The sequence below is a fragment of the Scyliorhinus torazame genome, chromosome 11 (genome assembly GCF_047496885.1).
Source record: "Scyliorhinus torazame isolate Kashiwa2021f chromosome 11, sScyTor2.1, whole genome shotgun sequence".
Classification (NCBI taxonomy): Eukaryota; Metazoa; Chordata; class Chondrichthyes; order Carcharhiniformes; family Scyliorhinidae; genus Scyliorhinus; species Scyliorhinus torazame.
In genome coordinates this window covers 104,647,131-104,674,440 of record NC_092717.1, presented here as the reverse complement: position 1 = coordinate 104,674,440, position 27,310 = coordinate 104,647,131, and the positions used below count along the sequence as shown (strand labels likewise).

Below are 27,310 nucleotides of genomic sequence, written 5' to 3'. Positions count from 1 at the left end.
CCAGGCAACACTGGCTGCCTTGTGGCTCACCCTCCAGGACCCTTGGGGGAACAGGACAGCCCTCCTGGCTGCCATGGCATCCAGGAGTTTCCCCAGGTCAGCATTCCCAAATCTTCGGGCCAGTCTCCTCAGCTGGCTGGGATTGACTGAGCATGTGCAGCTTAAGTGCTGTTCAACATTGTTAGCGGGGGGCTGGCGAGCGCGGTCCCGGTGATTCAGCTGGTGAGCCAGCATTCAGGGCAGGAAGCCCATGAGGCCTCTCTCTCTTTGAAGCCAATGTTGTCTCCAGCAAGGTGCAGGTACCTGAATTTCAATCCAACTCCAGGAGCTTAAACAGAACCAGATAACTTCAAACAGCTGCAACAATCTATGCCCCAAGGACAAGCAAAGGGCTTAACCATATATTCTTTTAACTTTTATTTGGACTCTAACTTTTATTACTTGAGACCTGTGTATGTGAGTCATTGTGTCTTTCATATTTTTTCTCAGGGTAGTAACTAATAAACTTACTATTGCTTTGACTCAAGAAACCTTGATTTGATTGGCTGCTTATTAAGAAGTAAATACATTTGGATTGGAAAATAATTTTTTAAAACCTTTGTTGCAACCAACTGAGGGGGCTGAATACAGTGGAGCCAATTCATTCCCCCTCACCCTGTTGTAACGGGCATGTCATCATTATATAGCTGACCACAGATTCAGATAAGATGCACACTTACCGAGAAGTCAATATTCTTCCTGTCTTCTGATGATTCTGTCATACATCTGTCCAAAAGGCCCTTAAAATAAATGCAAAAGTCTCCTAAAGATTGTTGGAAAAATTTCAAGGTCACAGCATACAATTATCACACACTGAGTAACTAGATCTGTCAGAAAGATTAGAGCAATTTAGTTTATACATGAAAGCAATGGAAATAAAGAATTCTGCGCACAGTGAGATAATCGGGTAGGGCGGGATAATAAAATAGAAATCTTAGACAAGATTGAAGTTGAGCAACAGAGGAGAGAAAGGAATGATTTAAATATCTCAGTTGGAGTCAATTGTGCCACAGAACCAACCACAAAGTAGGTTTAACCATTTGCATTTAATTCATCTTTAGCTGCTTCAAATATTTAAAACTCCATTAAGCAGCACAAAACCAAAATGTATATCAAATATGTCCGCGATGGATCCCAAAATCACCTTGAAGCTAATCTGGGTCAAATAAACTGATTTAACAATTTAATATATTTGGAACATGTTTTCTACGCAACAGTTGAAATGAATGGGAACTCAGAGCAGATTCCAATGCAGAGCGGGAAATAACAGATGTTCCCTTAGCAAGACCGTATCAGCTCAATGCTGTTCTTTGATTCCTGGTTCATCAATGCATTAAATTTAAAAATTGTGTTGAAATTCCCCCATGGCCTCATTCCTCCCTCTGTCCATAACCAACTGCAGTTGTGTAGTCCTCTGTACCCTTCCACTGCTGGCCTCTGGAGATCCCCAAATTCCCAAAACCCACCATTGGCAGTTGTACATTTAAACAATTAGGCCGCAGACTGGAATTTCTTCTGCCTGGTGCTCCACTGATCTTTTCTCCTTTAAGACATTCTTCAAACCCAAATGCTTTGACCAAGCTTTTGGACACTTGGGATAATATTACATTGGGCCGTAACTTCCGAGCTCCACGGCAGTGTAATGGTAAAGATTGCAAGGCAATTGTCCAGTGACTCCAAACTTCCCCCGGGCAATTGCCCTGCTCTGGGAACCATCTGAACATTTGATTTAGATCGCAAACTTCGGATAGCTCTGACTGTGTTACATCAATATTTTTCCAGAAAACTTTAGAAGAGTTAAAACCTCTTCACGCGCCTGGGTAACTATTATAGAGATCCACACTGACCTCCAGTGGAACTCTGCCTATATCCCCGAGTCTCCAGGAAACTCCACCAACTCCCCACTCTGGCTAACCACAGGGCACCCTCCAACACCGCTCTAAACACCCGGGGGACTCCTCCATCCCGGACCCGTACTCCACAATTAGCCCTTCGTCCATTGGATTCCCCATCTCTCCAAGACTTCCCCCATCCCCTAACTATCCCCTTCACAGGACTTCCTCCCCTGCACCCCCCCCCCCCCCCCACATCGCCACCACCAAGGAGAACTCCCCATCCTTACCTGATTCTTTCTCACCTCTCCATGGGAAACAACAACCCCAAAGACCCAAGTCGCAACCCACGCCCTGCACCCTCCCAAAGCCAAATTCCCAACATCCTGCAATGCCCCAAACCCCGCCCCCCCCAACACAAGGCCCGATTCCCTTAACCCCCCCAACACAAGGCCCGACTCCCTTAACCCCCCCAGGCCCCAATCCAGGCCCAACTCCCCTTTCGTCCCCACCCTGGCCTGACTGCTGGCCTCCACCCCCAGTCCCAACCCGAACATCCCGCTCCAAATCCTGCCCACTTACCTTATAAACTTACCTTCTCCCTGGCTTGTCAAAAACCTTTAAACCCCGCTGTGCCTAAACTTACCTGAATTATGGCAGCTAGTGGCACAAAAAATAGGTGGGCTTGGATTACCTCTTGCGATTGAGCTGCCCTCGATAGTAGGCCTTGGGAGTGCACTCCACAGTACAGATCTCACCCAGCCTGAGCTGAAAGGTAGGGTAAGACCTTGATAACCTCGATTTCCAGATAAGTAATTTCGAGAAAAGTGACAATCTGACTCAATTGCCACTCCATCGGAAGTTGTAGCCAAAACATTTAGCATATGTCAACGTTTGTTTGACAATGTTCCTATGCAGCACCATGGGACATTTTACTCATTTAGAGGTGCCACATAAATGCAAGTTGTTGTTCTTATCAGCAAGATTCCTGCCAGCCATAGATACCACTGAGATCTAGACAATTGGAGTTAATTACGTCCACCTCATTGCTCAGTGCTCATCCTAATCTATTTTCAAGAATTCACAGCATATTGCAGCATTTACCTCACTACAGCAGTTTAGAGGCTAGCCAGCACCTTCCTCGTGAAGTAAGTGTTGAAGCTGCATGCACACCTCTTCTGAAGCTCTAACAGCAAGGAGCAAGGAACAAAACACGACAAAGAGAAGGAACCAGCCAATCTCAGCTTCCAAAGAAAGACTGTTGCATCTCCTAAATCAAAGCAATAATCCCAGGAAGCAGTGTAAGTGATGAATGGAAGGAAGACATGAGAGTGCATTAATTCCTGCGTGTTGTCTTTTTATAATTATATAAAGGCATCAATCACTCTTAAGGGATTGGGTAAACATGTTGTGGGTTCATTTACGAGGTACATGTAAACAGATATACAAGGACAGAAAACATGAAGACATCAGAGCTGCATGTGTGAATTCTGCTTGAAGCAAAAACTAAACTAAAATTGGACCGAATAACCTAGCGATGCCATGCTGCAATCCCTGAAAAGCATATTACAACATCCCCTTTTCTTTTTAAACAAATATTCTCCCTTCAAAAGAAGTGCAATTATTTACAATACATGTACATGTTTAGTTACTATCACATAACTGCAGAGAACTGATGGATTTACGAATCTCTAAAGCGATGAAGTAATCTGCTGATATTTCCGTATCTTGTAATGGTTACCTTGTCTGGAGATTTTTTGAATTACTCACATTGATCTGTGTGATTGACATTCTTGGATGCTATTCCTGGTTTCATTCAGGACCTGGTCCTCAATGCAATAGGACTGCACGGTGGTATGAAGAGATGGAATGGATTTGATTTGTCCTCAGTTATTTCTTACATTGTGCCTTTCTGTGCAATAACTTTGCATAACCTGAGTTCTTAAAAAATCCTTATCACCTCAGCTGGTTGTCACATACCATCTGTGGGATTCTGTATGCAAACCTTGTCCCAACTGTGAACTTGGCAATTCTGTACCTTCATTTACCTGGTGCATGGGGCTCATCCCTTCACGCAGTTTTAAAAGTTTCTCTCTAGTTTCTGAAGGGGTAGAATGGGTAAGAGTAGATGAATTGATACACTTAAATGTGTCGCTCTCAGATGTAACATTGCAATATTCTTGCAGATCTTGCTTGGTCTGTCTATGATTGATAATTAGGGATTTTATAGTGTGTGTCATTCAGCTAGGTCATTAGGCCTGGGATACTGAGGAGCAAAAGTAGTGTGATCGATATTCCACTTCGTTCTCCTTCTCTTTCTTCTTAGCTTTTTCACTCCTTGATGGAACATGTGCCTTGAACAAATTCTCTCCATCTGATCCAGTCTTTGGCCAAACTCTCCAGTTGTTGCCATGTATAGCCCTCGGCTCCCATCTCCTTTTCTGCATTCCACCTCCATGTGTTTCTTGGTCTGCCTTGCTTTCTCTTTCCTTGCGTGTTCCATGTGAGAGCTTGCCGTGTAATGTTGTTCCATGACTTCCTCAAAATATAGTCTATCCAATTCTGCTTTCGTCTTTTGATTTGGATCATTCTAGGCACACCAAATTAGCTGAAAATAGCACTTGGATTGTGCACGACAGTTGTGCTTGCTGTGTTGTGTAATTGTCAAATAGTGGGGTCTGTAGTAAATGACGATGCAGTCAGTGTCGTGGACATGAATGAGGCTGGTTGTGATTTTGGACCAAGGATGGGTGGGAACATCATATGGAATCAATGGTTATTTGTGCTGACCTGGCATTTATTTCTGTCATGCCACGCACCTCTTGACATTGACTTCAAGGTCATTGTTCATACCCGCCAATAGACCGTCTGTTGCAAGCCTTCTCATCCAATCTATGCCCATGCGTGAATGATGAAGTTGCTGAAGGACATAAGGTCACAAAAAAAAACACCTGTCTCGTTCAAATGCACCTTAATCAAGAAACTAGGAGCGGGATTCTCCGCTTGACAACGCCAATTTCGTAATCAGCGATCAGGCGGCGAATCCCCTTAAATGATCGAATTTATGCCTGTTTTCGGATGCTCCGCCCCCTCCAAAACAGCGTCATCGGGGAGTACGCCACACATCGTTGGGACAGCCTCAGGATGTTACCTGAAGGCCATCCCCCAATGCTCCGCCTCCGATGGGCCAAGTTCCTGACCGCGCGGGACACGTGTCCTGTCAGTTTTCAGGAACCCGGTGTGGTGGCTGCGGACTGTGTCCAGCGCCCCCACAATTGGGGGCAGCCATGTCGCTGACCGGGCTTCAGCGAGGGCTGGGGGGACCGGTGGGGAGTAGCCTGGTGATGGTGAGGCAGTGTCCAGGGGGCACTATCTGGCAGGTCGTGCCCGCACGTAGCCGATGCCATGTTTTTACTGCGCTACCACTATAGGTCGTCGCCGTGCAGCCACAGAACAGGAAATTTTCCAGCCATTTATTTCATGAAGGCCGTGTGTTTTACGTGGCGCGGCTGCTAGCCCCACACTGGTCGGAGGGTCGGTGCTGGAGCCTCGCCGATTTTCTCATCGTAGTACTATACACTTCCTCCGGACATAGCCGGGTCGGAGAATCGCCGGGGGCTGGCGTGAATCCCGCCCCCGCCGGTTACCGAATTCTCCGGCACCGGAGATTCGGCGGGGGCGGGAATCGCGCCGCGCCGGTTGGCGGCCCCCCCCCCCTCCTCCCCGGCGATTCTCCGGACCGAATGGGCCGAAGTCCCGCTGCCAGAATGCCTGTCCCGCCGGCGTGGATTAAACCACCTCTCTTACCGGCGGGACAAGGCGGCGCGGGCGGGCTCCGGGGTCCTGGGGGGGCGCGGGGCAATCTGGCCCCGGGGGGTGCCCCCACGGTGGCCTGGCCCGCGATCGGGGCCCACCAATCCGCGGGTGGGCCTGTGCCGTGGGGGCACTCTTTTCCTTCCGCCTTCGCCATGGTCTCCACCATGGCGGATGTGGAAGAGACCCCCTCCACTGCGCATGCGCAGGGATGCCGTGAGCAGCCGCTAACGCTCCCGCGCACGCGCCGCCCGGCAATGTCATTTCCGAGCCAGCTGGCGGGGCACCAAAGGCCTTTCCCGCCAGTGGGCGGGTCGAAAATCAGTCCGGCGCGGGCCTAGCCCCTCAAGGTTAGGGCTTGCCCGCTCAAGATGCGGAGGATTCCGCACCTTTGGGGAGGCGCGATGCCGGACTGATTTGCGCCGTTTTTGGCGCCGGTCGGCGGACATCGCGCCGATTACGGAGAATTTCACCTCAGGTTAGTTCAGTAATACTTAATTCTTCCATATCTTACAATATTCACAGTGAAGTAGTGAGAGTGAGATTGCTTGGGAGATGGGATCCCAACCATTATGCTAAGATTATGCAGGGAGTGACCTCGGTCAATGACATTGCAACATATATGAACGGGCTGAGTACCACAGAATTGCTATGATGCAAAAGGAGGCCATTTGGCCCATTGTGTCTGCACCAGCTCTCCGACAGCTCATCTCACCGAAATGCTTTCGCCCCTTAACCCTGCACATTCATTCTTTTCACATAACAGTCTAATTCCCCTTTGAATACTTCAGTTGGACTTGCCTCCATCATACTCTCAAGCAGAGCAAGCAAGAGCCTAACCACTCGTTGTGTGAATTTTTTTTTCCTCATGTCACAATTGATTCTCTGGTGGGGGCTGGTTTAGCTCAGTGGGCTCGACAGCTGGTTTGTGATGCAGAACAAAGCCAGCAGCGTGGGTTCAATTCCCGTACCAGCTGAGAATTCTGAATTCTCCCTCGGTGTACCCGAACAAGCGCCGGAATGTGGCGACTAGGGGCTTTTCACAGTAACTTCATTGCAGTGTTAATGTAAGCCTACTTGTGACAATAAAGATTGTTTGTTTTATTACTTACTGAAAAAAACCATACTCCACCTTGCGAGAACCAAAAGTAGCTGAAGTTCTTTGTTAAAATAAATAATAACAACCTAATCCATTTACAATTTCTTACATCATTACGGAATGAACTTACTTTGAAACCTTCCGGGAGGTGTTCAATCAACTCCATTACTGGGCATTGCATGGAGGAGCCAGGAAGGAAGACTGCTGTCGCCTCAGCCAATCTAAATGCAAAGGATTAGAACATTAATAGTTAAGTTGCTGACAATGTTAGGTGGTTTATGTGCACCTTTGAATGTATTTATCTGAGGATGGTTTCGCTTCATTCACCTGGAGGGAGATATCTTAACCTGTGAGACCCTGGTATATTTTCTTGTAGCATCTTATTTTAGCCTCGGTGCTATCAATTATTCTTCCCTCTTCTTCCAGCTCTCTCTCCCAGTCACAATGGAATACTCCACACAGCCATGAGCTTCTACTTCTCTCACAAAACTTCTTGGCCACACTTGCAGGATTTTCAGCACTTGACGCAAGTGCAGAGACGGGTGAGAGTGAAAATGAGCACCACTGGCCAAGCTGCTGCTTCCTGCCCCCGGACTGCTTTCCTGGTGGCAGGATCAGTGTTGACAGGGCTACCTGCCTTCAAGTGGTGTGCAGCCAATAGTTCAAAGTCTATTGAATCATAGAATCCCTACAGTGCAAAAGGAGGCCATTCGGCCCATCAAGTCCGCACCAACCGTTCGAATGACCACCCTGCCTAGGCTCAATCCCCCGCTCTATCCCCGTAGCCCCAGCTAACCTTTGGACACTTCGGGGCAATTTAGCATGGCAAATCCAACCAACCTGCACATCTTTGGACGATTACCTGACCTATCGGCCAATCCGTTATTTTAAGTTTAAAAAGTTTAGAGAGCGTGCCTCATAATGAAAACGCCTTCTCTGAAATGGTATGCCGCTGCTTCTTCCAAGCTGGAGGGCCTCCTACTGGTACTCCAGCTTCAAAGCCTGCCCACCATCCTCAATTGGGCAGGGAGCCCACTCTCTGCTCACTAATTGGCCAATTCAAAAACGATCTCTGCTGGGCTATGTTTTCCACATAGTGAAAAATGAAAATCGCTTATTGTCACAAGTAGGCTTCAATGAAGTTACCGTGAAAAGCCCCTAGTCGCCACATTCCGGTGCCTGTTCGGGGAGGCTGTTACGGGAAGTCCTGTGGCTGTTACGGGAAGTCCATAGTCCTGTGACTTCCATTTGACCTCCAGATGTGCTGCAGTGAAACTCTCTGGAAAAGCTTCTCTTGTGCTTGCAGGCCAACCCACAATAGGCAGAACAGTCTACTGTGGAAAAGTTACTGCATCTTACTTCAGATCTGCCTGAAAATCTGGTCAGCTCAAATTTGTTTTTTCAGGATTTGGTCTGCAGAGTCCGCTGTGCATGGAATCAACGGATCATAAAATTTACAGTGCAGAAGGAGGGCATTTGACCCATCGAATCTGCACCGGCCCTTGGAAAGAGCACCCTACTTAAGTCCACACCTCCACCCCATCCCCATAACCCAGCAACCCAACCTAACCTTTTTGGACACTAAGGGCAATTTATTTATTTATTTAGCATGGCCAATCCACCTAACCTGCACATCTTTGGACTGTGGGAAGAAACCAGAGTACCAGGAGGAAACCCAACCAGACACGGGGAGAACGTGCAGACTCTGCACAGACAGTGACCCAAGTAGGGAATCGAACCCCGGTCCCTGGAGCTGTGAAGCAACAATGCTAACCATCGTGCTACCGTGCCGTCCTGAAAAAGAGTTCCCGAGGCTAGAAATATCAACAATCCCCACACATGTTAAAGGTTGAGGAGCCCTCACTGCAAATATTTAGCTGCTGGGTGGGCCTAACCTGTGATCGGAGTTCCCCAAACAGCCAAGGTGGGGTTGCCACAGGCTTTCTGGCCCTGTGTCACAGCTCCAAGCACCCCAATAAAATCCAGCTGTAGGAATGTGGGAACTGCTTCTGCAATCATCCAGTCCTGGTAAGTAATGGGCATTGCTTCATGCCGACATATTATGCTGAGGTTCAATGTGGCTGGACCTTTTTAAAAGTTCCTTCTCAAAATGAGTGTGTTACTTGCAATGCCAGCATTTATTGTCCATCCTTTCCTTGAGAGGTGGGTTTACTCTTTCTTGATCCACTGCAGGGAAAGCATTCCCACTCTGCTTTGCTGAGTTAAGGTTTTATCTTAAATATGTAAATAATCAGCATGTTTTTATGTGGACAACCATAGACACGTTCCTTATAACTGCACAAGTAATAATCTGTAACAAAGTTTATTATTTATTGCAGATCATTAATGAGCCTATATTCACACTTCAACTATCGAACAAAAATATAATGCAACAAAATGTTGTGACATTGGGCTGCATTTTTGCTTTGGGACAGGAAACAGGCATCTGAATGAACAGTTGACAGATCCCAAACCTATCCCTGCGGATTGTGGGGAGGTGGGGATGGGCAGTTACTCATTGGGATTTTGATGCAGCTCCCACCCTCCCTCTTAATAGGCATGGGTACTGATGCGACCATCAATTCACTCAAAGACACGAGGAGAAGTAAACCGTGGTTTTAATCAACTTAGAACAGTGCCTGCCTGTGACTGGTACAATACTGGGAACTGCCTGCAGGTCAGCTGCTCTTTATACTTCCTCTTAAGGGGAGGAGCCATGGGCGGAGCCCGTACATGCCCCAACATATCCCCCTGTGGGCGAAGCCACACAATGGCCCATAGGTGGAGCCCACAGGGTTATTAACATAACACAACAGCAGAACATGATACAAATGCACTGGTGAATTATTAGCACTATTCATTCACCACATTCACCCCCTGTTAAAAAATGAAGTCCGGCAAGGGTGACGGGCTCATAGGTTCAGCCGGTACGGCGCACGGATCGTGCGCTGCGATCGCCGAAGCACTGGTGTTGCAGCCGGTCCGGGTGGCTGTGGAAGTGGGTCCGGTGCGGGCACTGGCGTGGACTCCGGGAGCGGCTCTTCTGGAGCTTCATTCCTGTGGACCAGTGTGCGGGTGGGAGGGAGCGCGGGAGCCATATAGGGGTGGGGGCGCTGGACATGGTAGGTTGGACGGGATATAGTGTGGGGGCTGCAGTGGTGGTGATGATGGTGGTGGAGCCTGCGGGCGGCAGGTCCCGGAGAGAGACTGTATCTTGTCGGCCATCGGGGTGTTCGACATAAGCATATTGTGGGTTGGAGTGTAGGAGCTGGACCCTCTCTACCAGGGGGTTGGTATTATGGCTCTGAACGTCTTTTCGTAGGAGGACTGGTCCCGGGGACTTCAGCCAGGACAAAAGCGAGGCCCCTGATGTAGCTCCCCTAGGGAAAACAAACAAGCGGCGATGAGGAGTCTGGTTTGTGGCCATGCAAAGGAGGGACCTGATAGAGTGGAGCGCATCGGGGAGGACCTCCTGCGGGCCGGGTGACCCCAGGGTGGCAGAGGTCATCGTGGATAGCCCGTAGTCAGTCATCTTGCATGCTGGCGCATGTGCCATGGGACAGGGCATCTGGGGGCTCGTTGAGCTTCCCAGGGTGATATACTATATCATAGTTATAGGTGGAGAGTTCAATCCTCCACCTCAAGATCTTATCGTTCTTGATTTTGCCCCGCTGCGTATTGTCGAACATGAAGGCTACCGATCGTTGGTCGGTGACGAGGGTAAACCTCCTACCAGCGAGGTAGTGCCTCCAGTGCCGCACGGCTTCCACGATGGCTTGGGCTTCTTTTTCGACCGAGGAGTGTCGAATTTCAGAGATGGTGAGGGTGCGTGAAAAGAACGCTACTGGTCTGCCCGCTTGGTTGAGGGTGGCGGCGAGAGCGACCTCTGATGCGTCGCTCTCCACCTCGAAGGGGACGGACTCGTCCACCGCGCGCATCACGGCTTTGGTGATGCCCGCCTTGATGCAGCTGAAGGCTTGGCGGGCCTCAGTTGCCAGTGGAAAAATGGTGGCCTTAATTAGTGGGCGGGCTTTGTCCGCATACTGGGGGACACACTGGGCGTAATAGGAGAAGAATCCAAGGCACCTCTTCAGGGCCTTGGGACAGTGAGGGAGAGAGAGTTGCAGGAGGGGGCGCATACGATCAGGGTCGGGCCCTAGGAATCCGTTCTCCACGACGTAGCCGAGGATGACTAGCCTGGTTGTGCGGAAAACGCATTTCTCCTTGTTGTAGGTGAGGTTGAGTTTTTGGGCGGTTTGGAGAAGTCGGTGGAGGTTGGTGTCATGGTCCTGCTGATCATGGCCGCAGACGATGACATTGTCCAAGTACGCAAATGTGGCCCGCAGCCCGAACTGGTCCACCATTCGGTCCATTGCTCTTTGCAACACCAAAACCCCGTTCGTGACGCCAAAGGGGACCCAGAGGAAATGAAAAAGGCGTCCGTCTGCCTCAAATGCCGTGTAGTGGCGGTCCTCCGGGCGGATTGGAAGCTGGTGTATGTAGACATCAGATCCACCGTGCAGAACACGCGGTAGTGTGCGATCTGATTTACCATGTCTGCAATCCGGGGAAGGGGGTACGCATCGAGTTGCGTGTACCGGTTAATGATTTGGCTGTAATCACTTACCATCCAGAACTTTTCCCCGGTCTTGATGACCACCACCTGAGCTCTCCAGGGGCTAGTACTGACCTCGATGACTCCCTCCCGCAAGAGATGCTGGACCTCGGACCTAATGAACGTCCTGTCCTGCATGCTATACCGCCTGCTTCTGGTGGCGACTGGCTTGCAGTCGGCGGTGAGGTTTGCGAAGAGAGGGGGACGGTCGACTTTTAGTGTCGCGAGGCTGCATATGGTGAGTAGGGGTAGGGGCCCCCGAACTTAAGAGTAAGGCTCCTGACGTTACATTGGAAGTCGAGTCCCAATAGGAGAGGGGCGCAGAGGTCTGGGAGCACATATAGTTTAAAATTAGTGTACTCAGCGCCCTATATCGCTGAGTTGCAGTAGTGCACCCCTGGATTTGCACCGAGTGCGACCCAGAGGCAAGGGAGATGGTTTGTTGCGTCGGGAAAATTGGGAGCGAGCAATTCTTACCATGTCCGGGTGAATGAAGCTCTCTGTGCTCCCGGAAACGAAAAGGCAAGGCGTCTCGTGCCCGTTAACCCGGACGGCCATCATGGAGCTCCGGAGGTGCTTGGGTCGCGACTGGTCCAGAGTTGCGGGTAGCCGGCGGCGTGATCGGAGGTGCTGGGGGGCCCCACGATGACTGTCCGTGTAGATCGTACGCGTCGAGCGGCATAGCAGATGGGGGCCAAGATAGCGGCCCCCATGGATCGCACGTGGCCGGCCGCGTGGGGGAGGATGGCCATGATGGCGGCCCCCATGAGTCGCACGTGTTGTGAGGGGGCGGAGTCGGCAGACACGCTGCCACATTGCGGGGTCTGCGGGCCTGTGAGTTAGAGTTCTTAGATCTGGCCAGGCAGACCTTGGCGAAGTGTCCTTTTCGCCCGCAGCTGCTGCAGTTCACGTTGCGGGACGGGCAGTGCTGCCGGGGGTGTTGAGACTGGCCGCACAAATAGCAGGGTAGCCCCCCCATGATTTGTGGGCGGCCGCGCGGCACAGGCCTAGGGTAGTCTCTGGTCGGGGGTCCACGAGGGGGTCGCGTGGTCGGCCGGGAATGCAGTAAGGCTCTAAAAAGCAACCTCCAGAGAGGTGGCTAACTTTACCGTGTCGTCCAGGTCCTGGGCCCCTTTTTCGAGCATAATTCGACCGGACTCCCGCCACATGGACATCTCGGACGGCGAGCTCCATGTGCTGAGTGGCCGTAACGGCCTGGTAGTTACAGTTGCGCGCGAGGGCTTTGAGGTCGCGTAGGTAGTCATCTAGCGACTCCCCGGGGCGCTGGCGGCGAGTGGTGAAGATGTGTCGCGCGTAGACGTCGTTCACAGGCCGTATGTAGAGGCGTTCGAGCAGCACGATGGCATTTGTATAGGAGGCGGCCTCGTCGAGCTGGACAGAAATGCGATGGCTCACCCATGCGTGGAGGAGGCTCAGCTTCTGTTCATCAGTGACGGATGGCGTGGACGACGCGACGAAGTAGGCCTTGAAGCATCAAAGCCAGTGCGAAAACATTTATTTCGCCTCCGCGGCCTGCGGATCGAGTTCCAGTCTGTCTTAACTTGATGCGACCATCAATTCACTCAAAGACACGTGGAGAAGTAAACCGTGGTTTTAATCAGCTTAGAACAGTGCCTGCCTGCGACTGGCACAATACTGGGAACTGCCTGCAGGTCAGCTGCTCTTTATACTTCCTCTTAAGGGGAGGAGCTATGGGTGGAGCCCGTACATCCCCCAACATATCCCCCTGTGGGCGAAGCCACACAATGGCCCATAGGTGGAGCCCACAGGGTTAACAACATAACACAACAGCAGAACATGATACAAATGCACTGGTGAATTGTTAGCACTATACATTCACCACAGGTACCATCCAATTAAGGACATCAGGCAGGAAGATCTTCGAAGCTGGAGGGCCATCAGAGGCTTCCAGCTGTCAAGGATAAGTAACTGAGAAGGTGCTTCAATATGATGGTGCCCTTTCACCAACAGTTTTAAAATTTTAATTAAAAAACAGAAAAAGCAGCTCGCCCCTCACTGTGGGAGGTGGGGTGGGGTTCACCTCTTTCAGAATGACCTTTGATCCCCACCTAGGCAGAGACGGAGGGCCCCATGGAACACTCCACAATTCTCATTCTGTTGCTGGATGCATACCATGAGGCATTTAAACTCCTTCACCAAACACCTGCCCACCTCCACTATCTTTCCCCCATCCCGACCCCCACTGCATCAAGAAATTGGATTGTCACCTGGAAAATCCCACTCGGCCTCCTATACCCTGGTTAACGAGACTCTTGATGAGCCTAATTGCCTACCTGCATCTGCAGGCCCCAAATCCACCTTGACCATAAAGGCCAACGCTGGTAATATGGTTGGCAAAACAAATGTGCTGACAGTGTCATTATTTTGGAACCCCACCTGCTTCCAATACAGCTCTCAGCAGGGACAGAAAGTCAACTCATTGAGTTGTGCTTTACTTTAACTATACGCAGCAGGCCTAATCATCCAAATTTCCCAGGTTGGCATATAACCTAAAATTTGGTTGGATCGATTCATGATTTAACATTTATGAGTTTTCAGAGAATTAGTTTGTTGACAATTTTAAATCAGTTTTAAAAAAAATCTCGGCTCGATATATTGTGATTTGAGTAGTTAATTCTCTCCCAGAAAATCTATAGGAGCCCACATAAGTAGAGTAATAGTTGCAACATGTTATTCATACCTGTCATTTTGAATAATAGCTAAAGTAGCATCATTTCTTTTATTGCGAATTGCCTCATGAAAAAAGGAAGCTTCATGGTTATTCAGTGTGATAGCAGCTCCACGGGCTAGTAGTAGACACACAGCTTCGCTGTGTCCTTCTCTTGCAGCCAGATGGAGGGCTGTGTTCTTTGGAGGAAAATACAAAAGCAACTTCTAACAGCCAGTTCTCCAAACATGAGAAAAACACAAACTTACAGTTTATTACCCAAATGAATAAGTGCTGTGGGTTTATAATATACCCAAGGCTTTTATTCGATGTAGCATAATTTGAAAGCCTCATGATGTTTTCTTCCCTGAGCCACAATAACAGCTACTGATGGGTTGTGAGTCTTTGGAACTGCTTGCCACAGAGAGCTGTGGGAATAGAGTCCTTGGGCAAAATTCTCCGCCTCGCGATGCCGCAAACGCGAAGCACAATTGGGCGGCGAATCGGGCGTCCAGCCAAAATCGAAGTTCACGCCCGACGCCATGCTCCGTTCCCTCGCTGGTGGCAATAACGAGGTTTGCAGCAGGAACAAAACGGCATTTGCATGTGTTTAAATTGATTAGCGGGTTGGACGCAGTATGCTCCAGCCTTCCACGAGGCTCCGCTTCTCTCAGGTAGAGGTCTTGCGGGCGTACGTTACTACAAGTATTAACAAACGTGGACTGGTCAGTCTGGCTGTGGAGGGGGAGTGGAAGGCAAAAAAAACACTGAAAAACCCTTGAAAACTGTAGGGTTTGCTGGGGGGTGGCTGTCTGGGCCAGAGTCAGTCGCGGGTATTCCCTCGGGACTGGGTGGCCAGGCCCAGACCGCCATTGTTGCAGTCTATCTTTTAAATGCACCCATTTGATGCTACAGGCTCCTGGCTGCTCACACTGCTGAGAGCTGCCTGCGTCCTTTGAATGCTCAGAAGGCTTCTGGTCATCTGGCAGCCCACCCAGCCACCTCTCTGCACACCCTCATACCCCAGCTGTATCATCAAGGACCAGCTCAATCAGGAGCGCACCAGGTGTTGGCACTCCTCAGAAGCGCTTCCCCATTGCAGAGGAAGCAGGGGGTCAAAGGGCAGAAAGGTAGGCAGAAAAGGAATGTCGGATCAGCCATGATCCTATTGAATGGCAGAGCAGGCTCGAAGGACCGAATGTCCTATTCTTATTTCTTATGGTCTTAATTGGATTCTACAGATTTACTGTCAATAAAATCAAGTGAACTCTACTTGTGACAGCACTACATTGACTCAGCAGTACATGGAATGCATTTTTTAGTTCCCAGACTTACTGCTGGGACTGAAACTGATTCCTCTATGCACCAAGAACCAGACTGGCAAAGGGAATAAACTACATGGTTAAAATGATCATCAGGTTGACTCAGTAGGAATGGAATGGTAAGTTAGCGACAGATTTTAACCTCATTCTTAGCCCATTTCCATTAAGACGGGTGTGCTAAAATTCACCTGTTGTATCTCAACACGCAAAGCATTTGAATATAATCTAAATATTTTAATTAAATTAAAGTGCCACCGTTGGTTAAACACCGAATGTACCGAAACAAAAATAAACACAAATCAGTTTATCTTTTTTTACACGAGACGAAAGCATAAATTATGAATGAATTAAGAACCTTAAAACTGAGCGAGAGTGACTTCCGGTGGCGGCTATGAGGGAGTAGGTCGCACATTTGGTGGCTCCCATTTCGGTCGGACTTTTGGATCTTTTCCCCCGACTTTTTTGCACTTTTGAGCGAGGAACTGGAAAGCAATAGTACTCAGGCACTGGACCCATACAGAACTGTATGGACCTAAGAAGCCGGAGGGACGGTAAACAGCAGAAGAAGTGGTCGAGTAAGGGCACAGTGGAGGCTGTGAGAGAGACCAGCATGGCTGGTGTTCAGAGCAAGGAGCCGACAGCCCAGCCCACAATGGAGCAGCTGCTGCAGACTATGCAGGAGGGCTTTTTGGCTCTGAAGCGTGACAACTTGGAGCCGCTACAGAAGTCGATTGACCGGATGGAAAAACGGTTGGATGATCAGGCTGAGAAGCTCCAGCAGTTGGAGAAGTCAGTGGAGGAGCAGGCTGACTTTCAAATGGTGGTGGATGTGGAAATTCGGAGGCTGAGGGACCAGCAAAAAGTGCTTCTGGAAAGGCTGGAGGACCTGGACAACAGATCTCGCCGGCAGAATGTGAGAATCGTGGGCCTCCCGGAGGGGACAGAGGGGCTGGACGCTGCTGCATATGTGGAGGGGATGTTTCAGAAGTTGCTGGGGAACGAGGTGTGCCCTCGCCCGCCGGTGGTGGACGGGGCACACAGAGTGCAGGTGAGGCAGCCGCGACAAGGGGGTCCCCCACGAGCGATGGTGGTACGCTTTCACAGGTACCTGGACAAGGAACGGGTGCTGCAATGGGCAACGAGCACACAAAGCTGTATTTGGGACAATACCACCCTGCGTGTGTACCAGGATTTGAGCGCTGAGGTGGCCAGGAGGAGGGGAGGCTGCAGCAGGTGAAGGAGATACTGTATAAAAACAAGGTGAAATTCGGGCTGCTTTTTCCGGCGCGACTGTGGGTTACGTATAAGGGTCAGCACCACTATTTCGAGGAACCCAAAGAGGCGATGGACTTCGTTAATAAGCAAGGGCTGGCCCTGAGCTGAGAACGTTTGGACTCATACTTTTAAGTACATGTGGTGTCTCTCCCGTTTTGAAAATTGCCTGCATGTTTGGGTCCGTTTTTGTCGTTCTTTTTTTCGACCTTTTTAGGGTGTTGGAAGGTGGTAGAGACGTGGGGCGTCATTCTCCGACCCCCCAGCGGGTCGGAGAATGGCCGTTGGTCGCCGTGAATCCCGCCCCCGCCGGTTGCCGAAGTCTCTGGTACCGGAGATTGGGGGGGGCGGGAATCGGGCCGCGCCGGTTGGCGGGCCCCCCCGTTCGATTCTCTGGCCCGGATGGGCCAAAGTCCCGCCGAGAAATTGCCTGTCCCGCCGGCGTAAATTAGAGTTGCTATTTACCGGCGGGACTAGGCGGCGTGGGCGGGCTCCGGGGTCCTGGGAGGGGCGCGGGGCGATCTGACCGCGGGGGGTGCCCCCACGGTGGCCTGGCCCGCGATCGGGGCCCACCGATCCGCGGGCCGGCCTGTGCCGTGGGGGCACTCTTTCCCTTCCGCCTCCGCAACGGCCTCCACCATGGCGGAGGCGGAAGAGACTCTCCCCACTGCGCATGCGCGGGAAACTGTCAGCAGCCGCTGACACTCACGCGCTTGCGCCGCCCGGGGACGCCGTTTCTGCCAGCTGGCAGGGCGGAAATCCCTCCGGCGCGGGCCTAGCCCCTCAATGTTGGGGCTCGGCCCCCAAAGATGCGGAGCATTCCGCACCTTTGGGGCGGCGCGATGCCCGTCTGATTGGCGCCGTTTTGGGCGCCAGTCGGCGGACATCGCGTCGTTTGGGTAGAATTTCGCCCGTGGTTTTTTTGCGTGCTTTTTGCGTGGTTTTCCTGAATGTTTCCTTTTTGGGCGCTTTGATTAGTTGGAGTTTGGCTGGGGGGAAAATAATAAAGAAAACAGTTAAAAGGGTTGGGTTAAGATGGATGCTTCAGGGGAACTTTGTGCAATCTTTTTCTGTGTCTGTATGGGAAGGACTGAGAGTGCCTGCTATTTCTTATCTCTTTAATTTTCTTATTTAACTTGAATTGTGCTATTGTGGGGGTTGTTTATGACTTGTATAGAGGGTTTGCTTAAGTAGGGCTGATCTGGGGAAGTGGTATGGATGGGTCGGGGGACGGGTGACTGGGGCCGAGGCTGGGAGCCCCAGGCTAACTGAGTGGGGCGAGTCAACGGAAGCCGAGGTGGGGTGTGCCATGCTCCGCACTGGGTACACCTGCAGTTTTGTAAGGACAGCTTTCAGCACCCACCATGGAGGCTGGAAGTTGGACTACTCGCGGACGAGCCTGTGTGTGAGAGGCTGAGGAAATGCATGCAGAATTACCTGCAGGTGAACGATACTGGAGAAGTCTCGGCAGCGGTGCTCTGGGAGGCACTGAGGGCAGTGGTGAGACGGGAGCTGATTTCAATCCGGGCTTACAGGGACAGGACAGACAGGGCAGAGACGGACCGACTCATTTAGGAAATTCTACGGACGGACAGGAGTTACGCGGAATCCCCGAGGCCAGAGTTACTCAGGAAACGACAGAGGCTGCAGGCTGAATTTGGGGTGCTGACTGCAGGCAAGGCTGTAGAGCAGCTAAGAAAAGTAAAAGGCGCGATTTATGAGCATGGGGAGACGGCCAGTAGAATGCTTGCGCAGCAACTGAGGAAGAGGGAAGCGGCTAGGGAAGTAGGGAGGGTGGTGGATGGGGAAGGTAATCTAGTGGGTGACCTGGCAGGGCTGAACAAGGTCTTTAGGGACTTTTATAGAAAGCTGTACACTTCGGAACCCCCCGGGGGACGATGAGGCGATTCCTGGACGGACTGACCTTCCCAAGAGTGGGGAGGGGGTTGGTGGACGGACTGGGGGCCCTGGTCAGGATTGATGAGGTATTGTGGGGCCTGAAGGTCATGCAGTCGGGTAAAGCCCCGGAGTCGGACGAGTTTCCGGTGGAGTTTTATAAAAAATTTGCCGGGAGAGTGGGGCCGGTGCTGGTCAGGGTCTTTAACGAGGCAAGAGACAGAGGGAGTTTACCTCCGACGATGTCGCAGGCCACCATCTCGCTTATTCTGAAACGGGATAAGGACCCGGAGGCTTGTGGGTCATACAGGCCGATCTCTTTGATCAACGTAGACGCCAAGTTACTGGCCAAGATCTTGGCGACTAGAATTGAGGACTGTGTACCGGATGTAATTGGGGAGGACCAAACCGGGTTTGTAAAGGGGAGGCAGCTGGTGGCCAACCTAAGAAGGCTGCGTAACGTGATTATGATGCCCCCGGAGAGTAGGGAGGTAGAGATAGGGGTAGCCATGGATGCTGAAAAGGCTTTTGACCGGGTCGAGTGGGATTATCTGTGGGATGTACAAGGACGATTCGGGTTCGGGGCGGGGTTCATCGACTGGGTTAGGCTATTATATCAGGCCCCGGAGGCGAGTGAAAGGACGAACAGGACGACATCGGACTACTTCAGACTGCACCGTGGGACAAGACAGGGCTGCCCTCTCTCCCCACTGCTGTTTGCGCTGGCCATAGAGCCACTGGCAATTGCACTGAGAGCTTCTCGGGGCTGGTCCGGGGGGGGAGTGGAACATAGAGTCTCGTTATACGCAGACGATCTGCTGTTATATGTATCGGACCCAATGGTGGGGATAGATGGTATTATGGGAACCCTGAGGGAATTTCGCCGGTTCTCCGGATGCAAACTGAACATGGCTAAGAGCGAGTTGTTTGTAGTTAAGGCGAGGGGGCAGGAGAGTAGGCTGAAGGGGTTGCCGTTCAGGCTAGTGCGGGAGAGTTTCGATATTTGGGGATTCAGGTGACACGAGACTGGGGCAGGTTGCATAAGCTCAACCTGTCCCGACTGGTGGAACCAGTGAGGGAGGAGGTCCGGAGGTGGGATGCGCTCCCGCTGTCATTGGCGGGGAGGGTGCAGACTGTTAAGATGACGATTCTCCCGCGGTTCTTGTTTGTTTTTCAATGTCTCCCCATCTTTATCCCGCGGTCCTTCTTTAAGAGGCTGAATAAAATTATTCTGGGGTTTGGATGGGCAGGGAAGTCCCCGCGGGTGAAGAGGGTGATGCTTGAAAGGAACAGAGGAGAAGGGGGGCTGGCGTTGCCGAACTTCAGCAACTATGACGGGGTGGCCAACATAGCGATGATAAGGAAATGGATGGTGGGTGCGGGGTCGGTTTGGGAGTGGATGGAGGCTGCTTCGTGCAGGGGCACTAGCTTAGCAGCCCAGGTCACGGCGCCTCTGCCGCTTCCGCCGGCGCGGTACTCCACCAGCCCAATAATGGTGGCGGCTCTTCGGATTTGGGGCCAGTGGAGGAGGCATGTAGGGGAGGTAAGAGCATTGGTGTAGACCCCAATCAGAGGCAACCACCGATTTGCCCCGGGGAACATGGATGGGGGGTATAGACTGTGGAGGAGGGCGGGGATTGTGAGGATGGGGGATCTGTTCCTGGAAGGGAGCTTTCCGAGCAGGAGGGCGCTGGAGGAGAATTTTGGGTTGGCGAGGGGGAACGAATTTAGATACATACAGGTGAGGGATTTTGTACGCAGACTGGTGCCGTCCTTCCCACGTCTCCTGCCGAAGGGGAGGCAGCACAGGGTAATTTCTAGGGGAGAGGTGGGAGAGGGTAGAGTCTCAGATGTCTACAAGGAACTAATGAGAGCTGAGGATACGCAGACCGAGGACCTGAAGCTTAAGTGGGAAGAGGAGCTCGGGGGGGAGATGGAGGACAGTATCTGGGCAGAAGCCCTGAGCAGAGTAAACACGACCGCAACATGCGCCAGGCTCAGCCTGATCCAGTTCAAGGTCGTGCACCGGGCTCACATGACGGTGGCCCGAATGAGCAAATTCTTCGGGCTGGAGGACAAGTGTGCTAGAAGCGCTGGAGGGCTGGCTAACCATGTACACATGTTCTGGTCGTGCCCTAAACTCTGGATATTGGCAGGGATTCACAGATGTCATGTCCCGGGTGTTGAAAACTGGGGTGGTAATGAGCCCGGAGGTGGCAATCTTTGGGGTTTCGGAGGGCCCGGGAGTCCAGGAAGAGAGGGAGGCCGACGTTCTGGCCTTTGCTTCCCTGGTAGCCCGGCGACGAATACTGTTAGCATGGAGGGACTCAAAGCCCCCGAGGGCTGAGGTATGGCTATCAGACATGGCGAGCTTTCTTGGCCTGGAGAAAGTCAAGTTCGCCTTGAGAGGTTCGCTATTAGGGTTCGCCCGAAGGTGGCTGCCATTTATTGACTTCTTCGCAGAGGAGTAAGCGTCAGCAGGGGGAGGGGGGGCTGGGGGGGAGGGGGTGGGGGGGGGGGGGGGGGGGGCTAGGGTAGAGTAGAGTAGAGTAGGGGGATATTGAGGCAGGTCCTTGCGTGAACAGAGCCGTAGTTTGCACTATGTTTAATTTGTGTCTTGACTTCTTTTTTTTGTACTGTACAATGTCACTTTTTCTATATGCCTAAAATACCTCATTAAAATTGTTTGTTATAAAAAAACACTGAACTAGAGTTAATGAGGTCTGCAATAAACTCTTTGTTACTTGTGTACACAATGACACAGTACCATTCTTCCAATTAAAAGTCTGCAATTTGGTTATGATTTTACTTTGGTACCTATTTAATCAATCATTGACTGAACATATTGTTAGCAATATTAATGGAAGTTTCATTCATTTAGATTGTTTTCCTTTGTTTATGAAACAAAAAATGGTTATTTATAAAGTGTGTGTTAGTATTTAAATAGTCCACAAAGCAATGTCAATAAAAGTCATCAAGTGTTTCTTAATCTCTCCAATACTAATTCTGGCCTCATGTCTCCCTGTATCGATAAGACCATTTTATTGTTTGTTTCATGTCCTCTTAGGGCCGTGAATGAAAATAAAGACTGTGATGACAGATACAATACACAAAGAGGAATAGGATGAGGAATTGCATCTCAGTGTGCCAAAGAAAAATAGTAGAACCTAACTTGTTGAACAGAAGATTTAGGTCAATACGAGCTTGGATTATGCAAACAAGGAATTCAATAAGGGAAGAACAATTGGTTTTACAGAGCAGAAGTACTGTTCAAATAGCTTTCCTGTCTGTTGAAATGAAACATATTCACCTACCCCTTTCTCATCCACCCGATCGAGCAGTGTTATATTTGTTTCTAATAACACTTCCATTGTCTGAGTAAACCCTCCAGAAGCAGCATAATGTAAACTTGTCCAACACTTGTAATCCCTTCAAAGATTAAAATGAAAAGTGAAAACTTGTTTTGGAAAATCCACGGACTGAATTTATATCCATCAAACATTGATCTGAATATTTTCTTGGAGCGTGCAGGGAGCGTGCAGGGAGCGTGCAGGTGAGGCCGATGATGCTGAATTCCTGCAAATTTTAAATGGCAGGTCATCATTAATAACGTGTGGCTCCACTTCCCACTCAGCATCCAGCCAAATGGAAGGAAAGCATAGTCAGTGATCATTACAGATGGCCCTTGGCAATTAGAGTTGGGGAGTAGGTTGGGCAATTGGTTGGGGGTGCAGGGAGTTCCAGTCAGAAATTGGGAAGCGAAAAGGTCGGCAGTAAGTTCCAATTGATGGTCAGAAGTTGGGAAGGCCTGTGACAGGGAGATCTGGAGGGTAAGGCTCCAGTTTGACCGGTGGCTTCCTCACAGGAGCACCCCTACACACCTCCTAGCCCATGAGAAGAACCACACAAGTTAATTTTTAACCAGTCTCCCAGGTGAACTGACAGAGCCGGTGTAAATATTTCAGCAAGTGTCCTGTGTCTCCATGGTGGAACATTTCTCAAGCCAATTCTCAGCCCAGTAAAAATGGTGAAGGGTGCAAAAAGGATGGAACCCACAAGTTTAATTTTTTAACCTCCATGCCCCAACTTTCCCCTGTTCATCGTGGGGATATCAAGACTATTTTGTCAGAAAACAAGGGCACTTTAAGTTATTTTCTTCCTGAAAATAGAAAGCAACCTATTCCCCTGCAAAGCCATTTCTCACTGAGTAAGTAAATAAATGATAGTCCCTTCAGTGATCCTTTCTAAGGGTAGAAAGTGGTTGCATGCCTAAGCTACAAATGAAGTTATATAACCAAATAACAGTGAACAGTCAGAAAGGTGGAAATGATTCATGCAAAATCATTCTTGGTGGACATACCGCATCAAGAGAGCTCCTTTTCTGAGGAGAAGTTGAACCACTTTTGTGTGCCCGTTCTGTACCGCCAGATGTAGTGGAGTCATGCCTTTTGCATCTCCTTCATTCAGCAGTTTTGCCTCACTGATGTTCTGCAGCAGTAGCTTGCATGTGTTGAGTCGGCCGTATCTATGGTTAAAAATATATTGGTTCCCAGTTTCCATCACATTAAATTTGAAATTCTCACCCTTGGCTGCGATTTAACAAATCCCATAATGGCTGTTAAACCTCGTGAGAGGCCAATTACATGGTTTGCACTGGTGAGATTGCAGTTTGGGATCTCCCCCGACCCATTCCAATGAGCTGATCAGGTTCACGCCCAGGAATGTCGCAAGCCTGATTTGCATACATTACAATATAATTAGCGAGCTTGATGGCACTGCTTCCCACCCAGCCGGCGTGATGCCATGCCGGCCTAAATCACTACTGCCTTTTAAAAATGAAAACGAACAGCAGAAGTGTGCACTGTAGCCTTTAGCTCCCACCCTGGCACACTGCCCCTCTCAGGGCAGATGCCCAACCGGCGACACCATCAGCTAGTCCACCCCGCAGGCCCACTGGCCGTCACTAAGCCCCGCCTGCCCACTGTGACCCTGCTCTTATCCAACCTGCCCCCAGACAGATGGCACACAAGACGCACAGCACACCACAGCTCTGATCCCAAGAAGGACCCACCCCCCTCACCCAGCCCCATCCGTGTTCCTTGCCCACATGCATGCCTCCAAGCATGGAGATGGTCAGAGGTTGACAGTTTACATAGACACAGAACATTACAGCGCAGTACAGGCCCTTCGGCCCTCGATGTTGCGCCGACCTGTGAAACCACTCTAAAGCCCATCTACACTATTCCCTTATCGTCCATATGTCTATCCAATGACCATTTGAATGCCCTTAGTGTTGGTGAGTCCACGACTGTTGCAGGCAGGGCATTCCACGCCCTTACTACTCTCTGAGTAAAGAACCTACCTCTGACATCTGTCCTATAACCAGGCACCACCTTGCTGGTGGGGTATCACATGATCCACCCAAGGACACCCACAGTAGGGACAGGATAGAGGCCTCAGAGTGTATCATTGGTATGGGTAACACCAGCCACCGGTACCCCTGCTGGTAGGGACAAGTGGCAGGGTTAGAGTTCCCCCGGTGCCAGGCGCCAATGGGGCCAGGGGTGTGGTGCGGAAGGCAAAGCGTCAGGGTGAACGGCCGGGGGTGGAGATGGGATTGAGAGGGAGGGGGCGCATGCGGGGGCAGGGGACGCAGCGCAAGCTCGTTGGACCTGGATGAACTCACCATGTTGACGTGTCTGCCCTTTACCCCCTATAGACAATGGATTTCGGAGTCCAACCAGGACTGGTTGGCATCTGCCTAGCCCCAGCGGCCTTTGTGGATGCAATGAGGTTGCACGAACAGGAGCTGCTCATGGAAGACCCTGCAGAATAGGAGCCTGCCCCAGAGGAGCAGGGGCCAGCCGGTGAGGCTGGAGAGCTAGCCATCCAACTGCCTGAGGAAGAGGTGGGAAGGGGGCAGCACCTGCCATTCGAGGACCTGCTGGACTGAGTGTGTCACCGATGGCTACGGCTGTGCAGGGAGACCATGTGGCACCTCTGTCGTATTATAGCGTACCTGGAACCATGGGGGATGGGGGTGGACACCCTCTCCCATTGGCCTTCAAGGTGAAAGTTGCCCTGAACATCTATGTCATGGGGTCCTTCCAGGTGCCGAGTGACATGTCCAGATCACCCAGACCTTTGTACACAGGTGCTTCTGTGCTGTCACGGCTGCCTTATATGCCCGGGCGGCGCACTATATAAATTTAAATGCAGACCAAGCTCACCAGCTCATCCGGGTAGTGGGATTCTCCACCATCATTGGCATGCCCCAGATCCAGGGGTTGATAGATGGGACACATGTCCCCCTACGAGCACGTCCGCATGAGGTTTTGCCCTTCATAAACCAGAAGGGCTTTCACTCCATGAATGTGCAGTTGGTGTGTGACCACACCGTGCACATCTGTGCCCGATACACGGGCAGCATGCACGATGCTTTTGTCCTGGAGCACTCATTGATTCCCGAAACCTTCAAAGCATCCCCTCGGGTGAGGGGTTGGTTCTTGGGTGGCAGGGGTGTCAAGCCCCTAACTAACCTGGAGAACTGTTACAATGGCGCCCATGCAGCGACCAGGAGCTTCATTGAGCAGTTCATCGGCATCCTGAAGATGCGGATCAGGTGTCTGGGCCGCTCTGGTGGGTCCCTCCAATATAGCCCTTGGAGGGTCTCCCACATCGGAATGGCCTGCCCCAGCATCACATTCCACTGTGCGCCTGGGTGCTCCCTGCATGCGTGCTGGCCATTCCATCACATGGGCCCACAGACGTTCAGGGAATGTGGGAATGGGGTCTGCGGTAGGGGGGGGGGGGGGGGCGGTGGTTATGGGAGTGGTGAGGGGTGATGGGCCACTCACTGGGTGGGCCCTGCACATAGCACCCCACATCTCTGGCCCAATCCCCTGCTGCCTCCAAGGTCGACTCTGAGGGGAACTTCAGTCTGCCCTGGGAGTCCTGTCCCATGCCTTCCTCCGACACCCACATCCCACACCACTGGTCTCCACACCACCGTGCTGCTAAACCGTCCCCCAGCATATCCTCTGCAGACCAGTCCATCTCTCACATCATCCAGACTGAGGTCTGAGGTTGTTCGGAACATCGATGAACAGGTGTTTATATCTTTTATACAAGTATTGTATCCTAGCCCCGAATGCTAACATGTGTGCTTCACCTTTGCCAACTTAAGTGGTGTCTACCTTTGTAATCTTACATGTCCTAATGCTCTCTCTAGGTGGTTCCCCAGGCAGTACCTCAGGTGTGGAAGCGGCTTGCTGTGTGTCCCGCCCTGTGACCTGGGTCCCCTTTGGCGAACGTTCTCGAGGGCTACCGGACCTGGATAGGCCCAGCAATCTTCCTGGTGTCACAGGTGGCGTGATGCTAACCTGTTCCATCCGCTGCCCATCGGATGTGCGAGGGACAGATGGGGGAAGGAAACAAATGCCATGTTCCAGCACCTCCTATGACAGGGTTGCCCTGTCCTGTGCCTCAGCCACCGCCTGCACAGAGTATCCCAGACCTTGGACATCCTGACCTATGGCCAATACCTGAATACCCAAGGCCTCCACTGCAGACACCACCCATTTGTTGTTGGCCTGGGTGGCATGCATTGTCGGCTCTGCCTCCTGCTCCTGCAGGTGGTTGGACTCCTCGAGCTACACCTACAGGAGCTGGATGGTTGTTGACAACCCCTCATGTAATCCCTGGCTCTGCAACTGCATCTGCAGTATTGATGGGACTGTCCTTTCAAGCACAAGACCTGTCTGGACAGCAGTTAGTCCCTGGGATCAGGTCGTCCTCCGACTGTCTGCCCCCTCAGGAGTTCCTACTCCACCTTCATGTGTGTCATGTGCATCAGAGTGTCCCAGGGGCTTCTTCACCAAAATGACCCACCAAGCTGAGTGTCTCTGGGATTGTGAAGGGTACAGGTGACAGCAGTGATGAAAAGTCGGTGTTGTTCAGGACAAGTGCTCCTGGTGTTGCGGCTGGGGGCAAGGGACACTGGACTCTCTCGCATCGTCGGAAGGTGACTCTGCAAGACAGAACATGAAACCAGTGCCAATCCTGAAGCCAGAGAGTCCAACACCAGTGTGGTTTGAAATTGCACAGGTTTCACGTTGCGCGATTGCTGGCCATTAGCATGTACTGAATGGCTCCGGCACTTTTAGGATTTTAGGAATATTAAATTATAAATATTGGGGTAATTTAAGGGCTAAAGGCCTGGGGTTATAGTGTGTTTGACTGCAGTGGTCATGTTTAAGGGGCGGCACGGTGGCACAGTGGTTAGCACTGCTGCCTCACAGCACCAGGGACCCGGGTTCGATTCCAACCTCGGGTGATTGTGTGGAGTTCGCACATTCTCCCCATGTTTGCGTGGGTTTCCTCCGGCTGCTCCGGTTTCGTCTCACAGTCCAACATGTGCAGGTTAGGTGGATTGGCCATGCTAAATTGCTCCTTAGGGTGGGATTGCAGGAATAGGACGGGGATTGGGCCTAAGGGTGGGTGGTCTTTGAGTGGGTCAGTGCACAGTCAATGGGCCGAATGGCCTCCTTCTGCACTGCCGGGATTCTATTAATATAGGGCTTGAGTGTTGACAGTGAACAAAGAAATGGTCACATCCCAAAGGGCAAGACAGAGGTAAGGGCAGAGTTAAATTGTATGTATGTAAATGCACGGAGTATAGTGAAGAAAATTGGGGAACTGGAAGCAGAAATTGCTCTAGGGCCAACATCACAG

General features: G+C 51.2%; 1 protein-coding gene across 1 annotated transcript in view; it reads right to left on the bottom strand.

Annotated features, from left to right (window-relative positions):
• trpa1b (transient receptor potential cation channel, subfamily A, member 1b) overlaps positions 1 to 27,310 on the bottom strand; it is a 256,462-nt gene that overhangs the window by 91,492 nt on the left and 137,660 nt on the right. The window contains exons 13-17 of the mRNA XM_072467568.1: positions 22,938 to 23,102; positions 21,892 to 22,006; positions 14,121 to 14,287; positions 6,914 to 7,004; positions 720 to 779 (exon numbers count right to left, since the gene is read on the bottom strand). Coding sequence (XP_072323669.1) covers positions 720 to 779; positions 6,914 to 7,004; positions 14,121 to 14,287; positions 21,892 to 22,006; positions 22,938 to 23,102 — 598 coding nt within the window. The remainder of the gene's footprint in view (positions 1 to 719; positions 780 to 6,913; positions 7,005 to 14,120; positions 14,288 to 21,891; positions 22,007 to 22,937; positions 23,103 to 27,310) is intronic.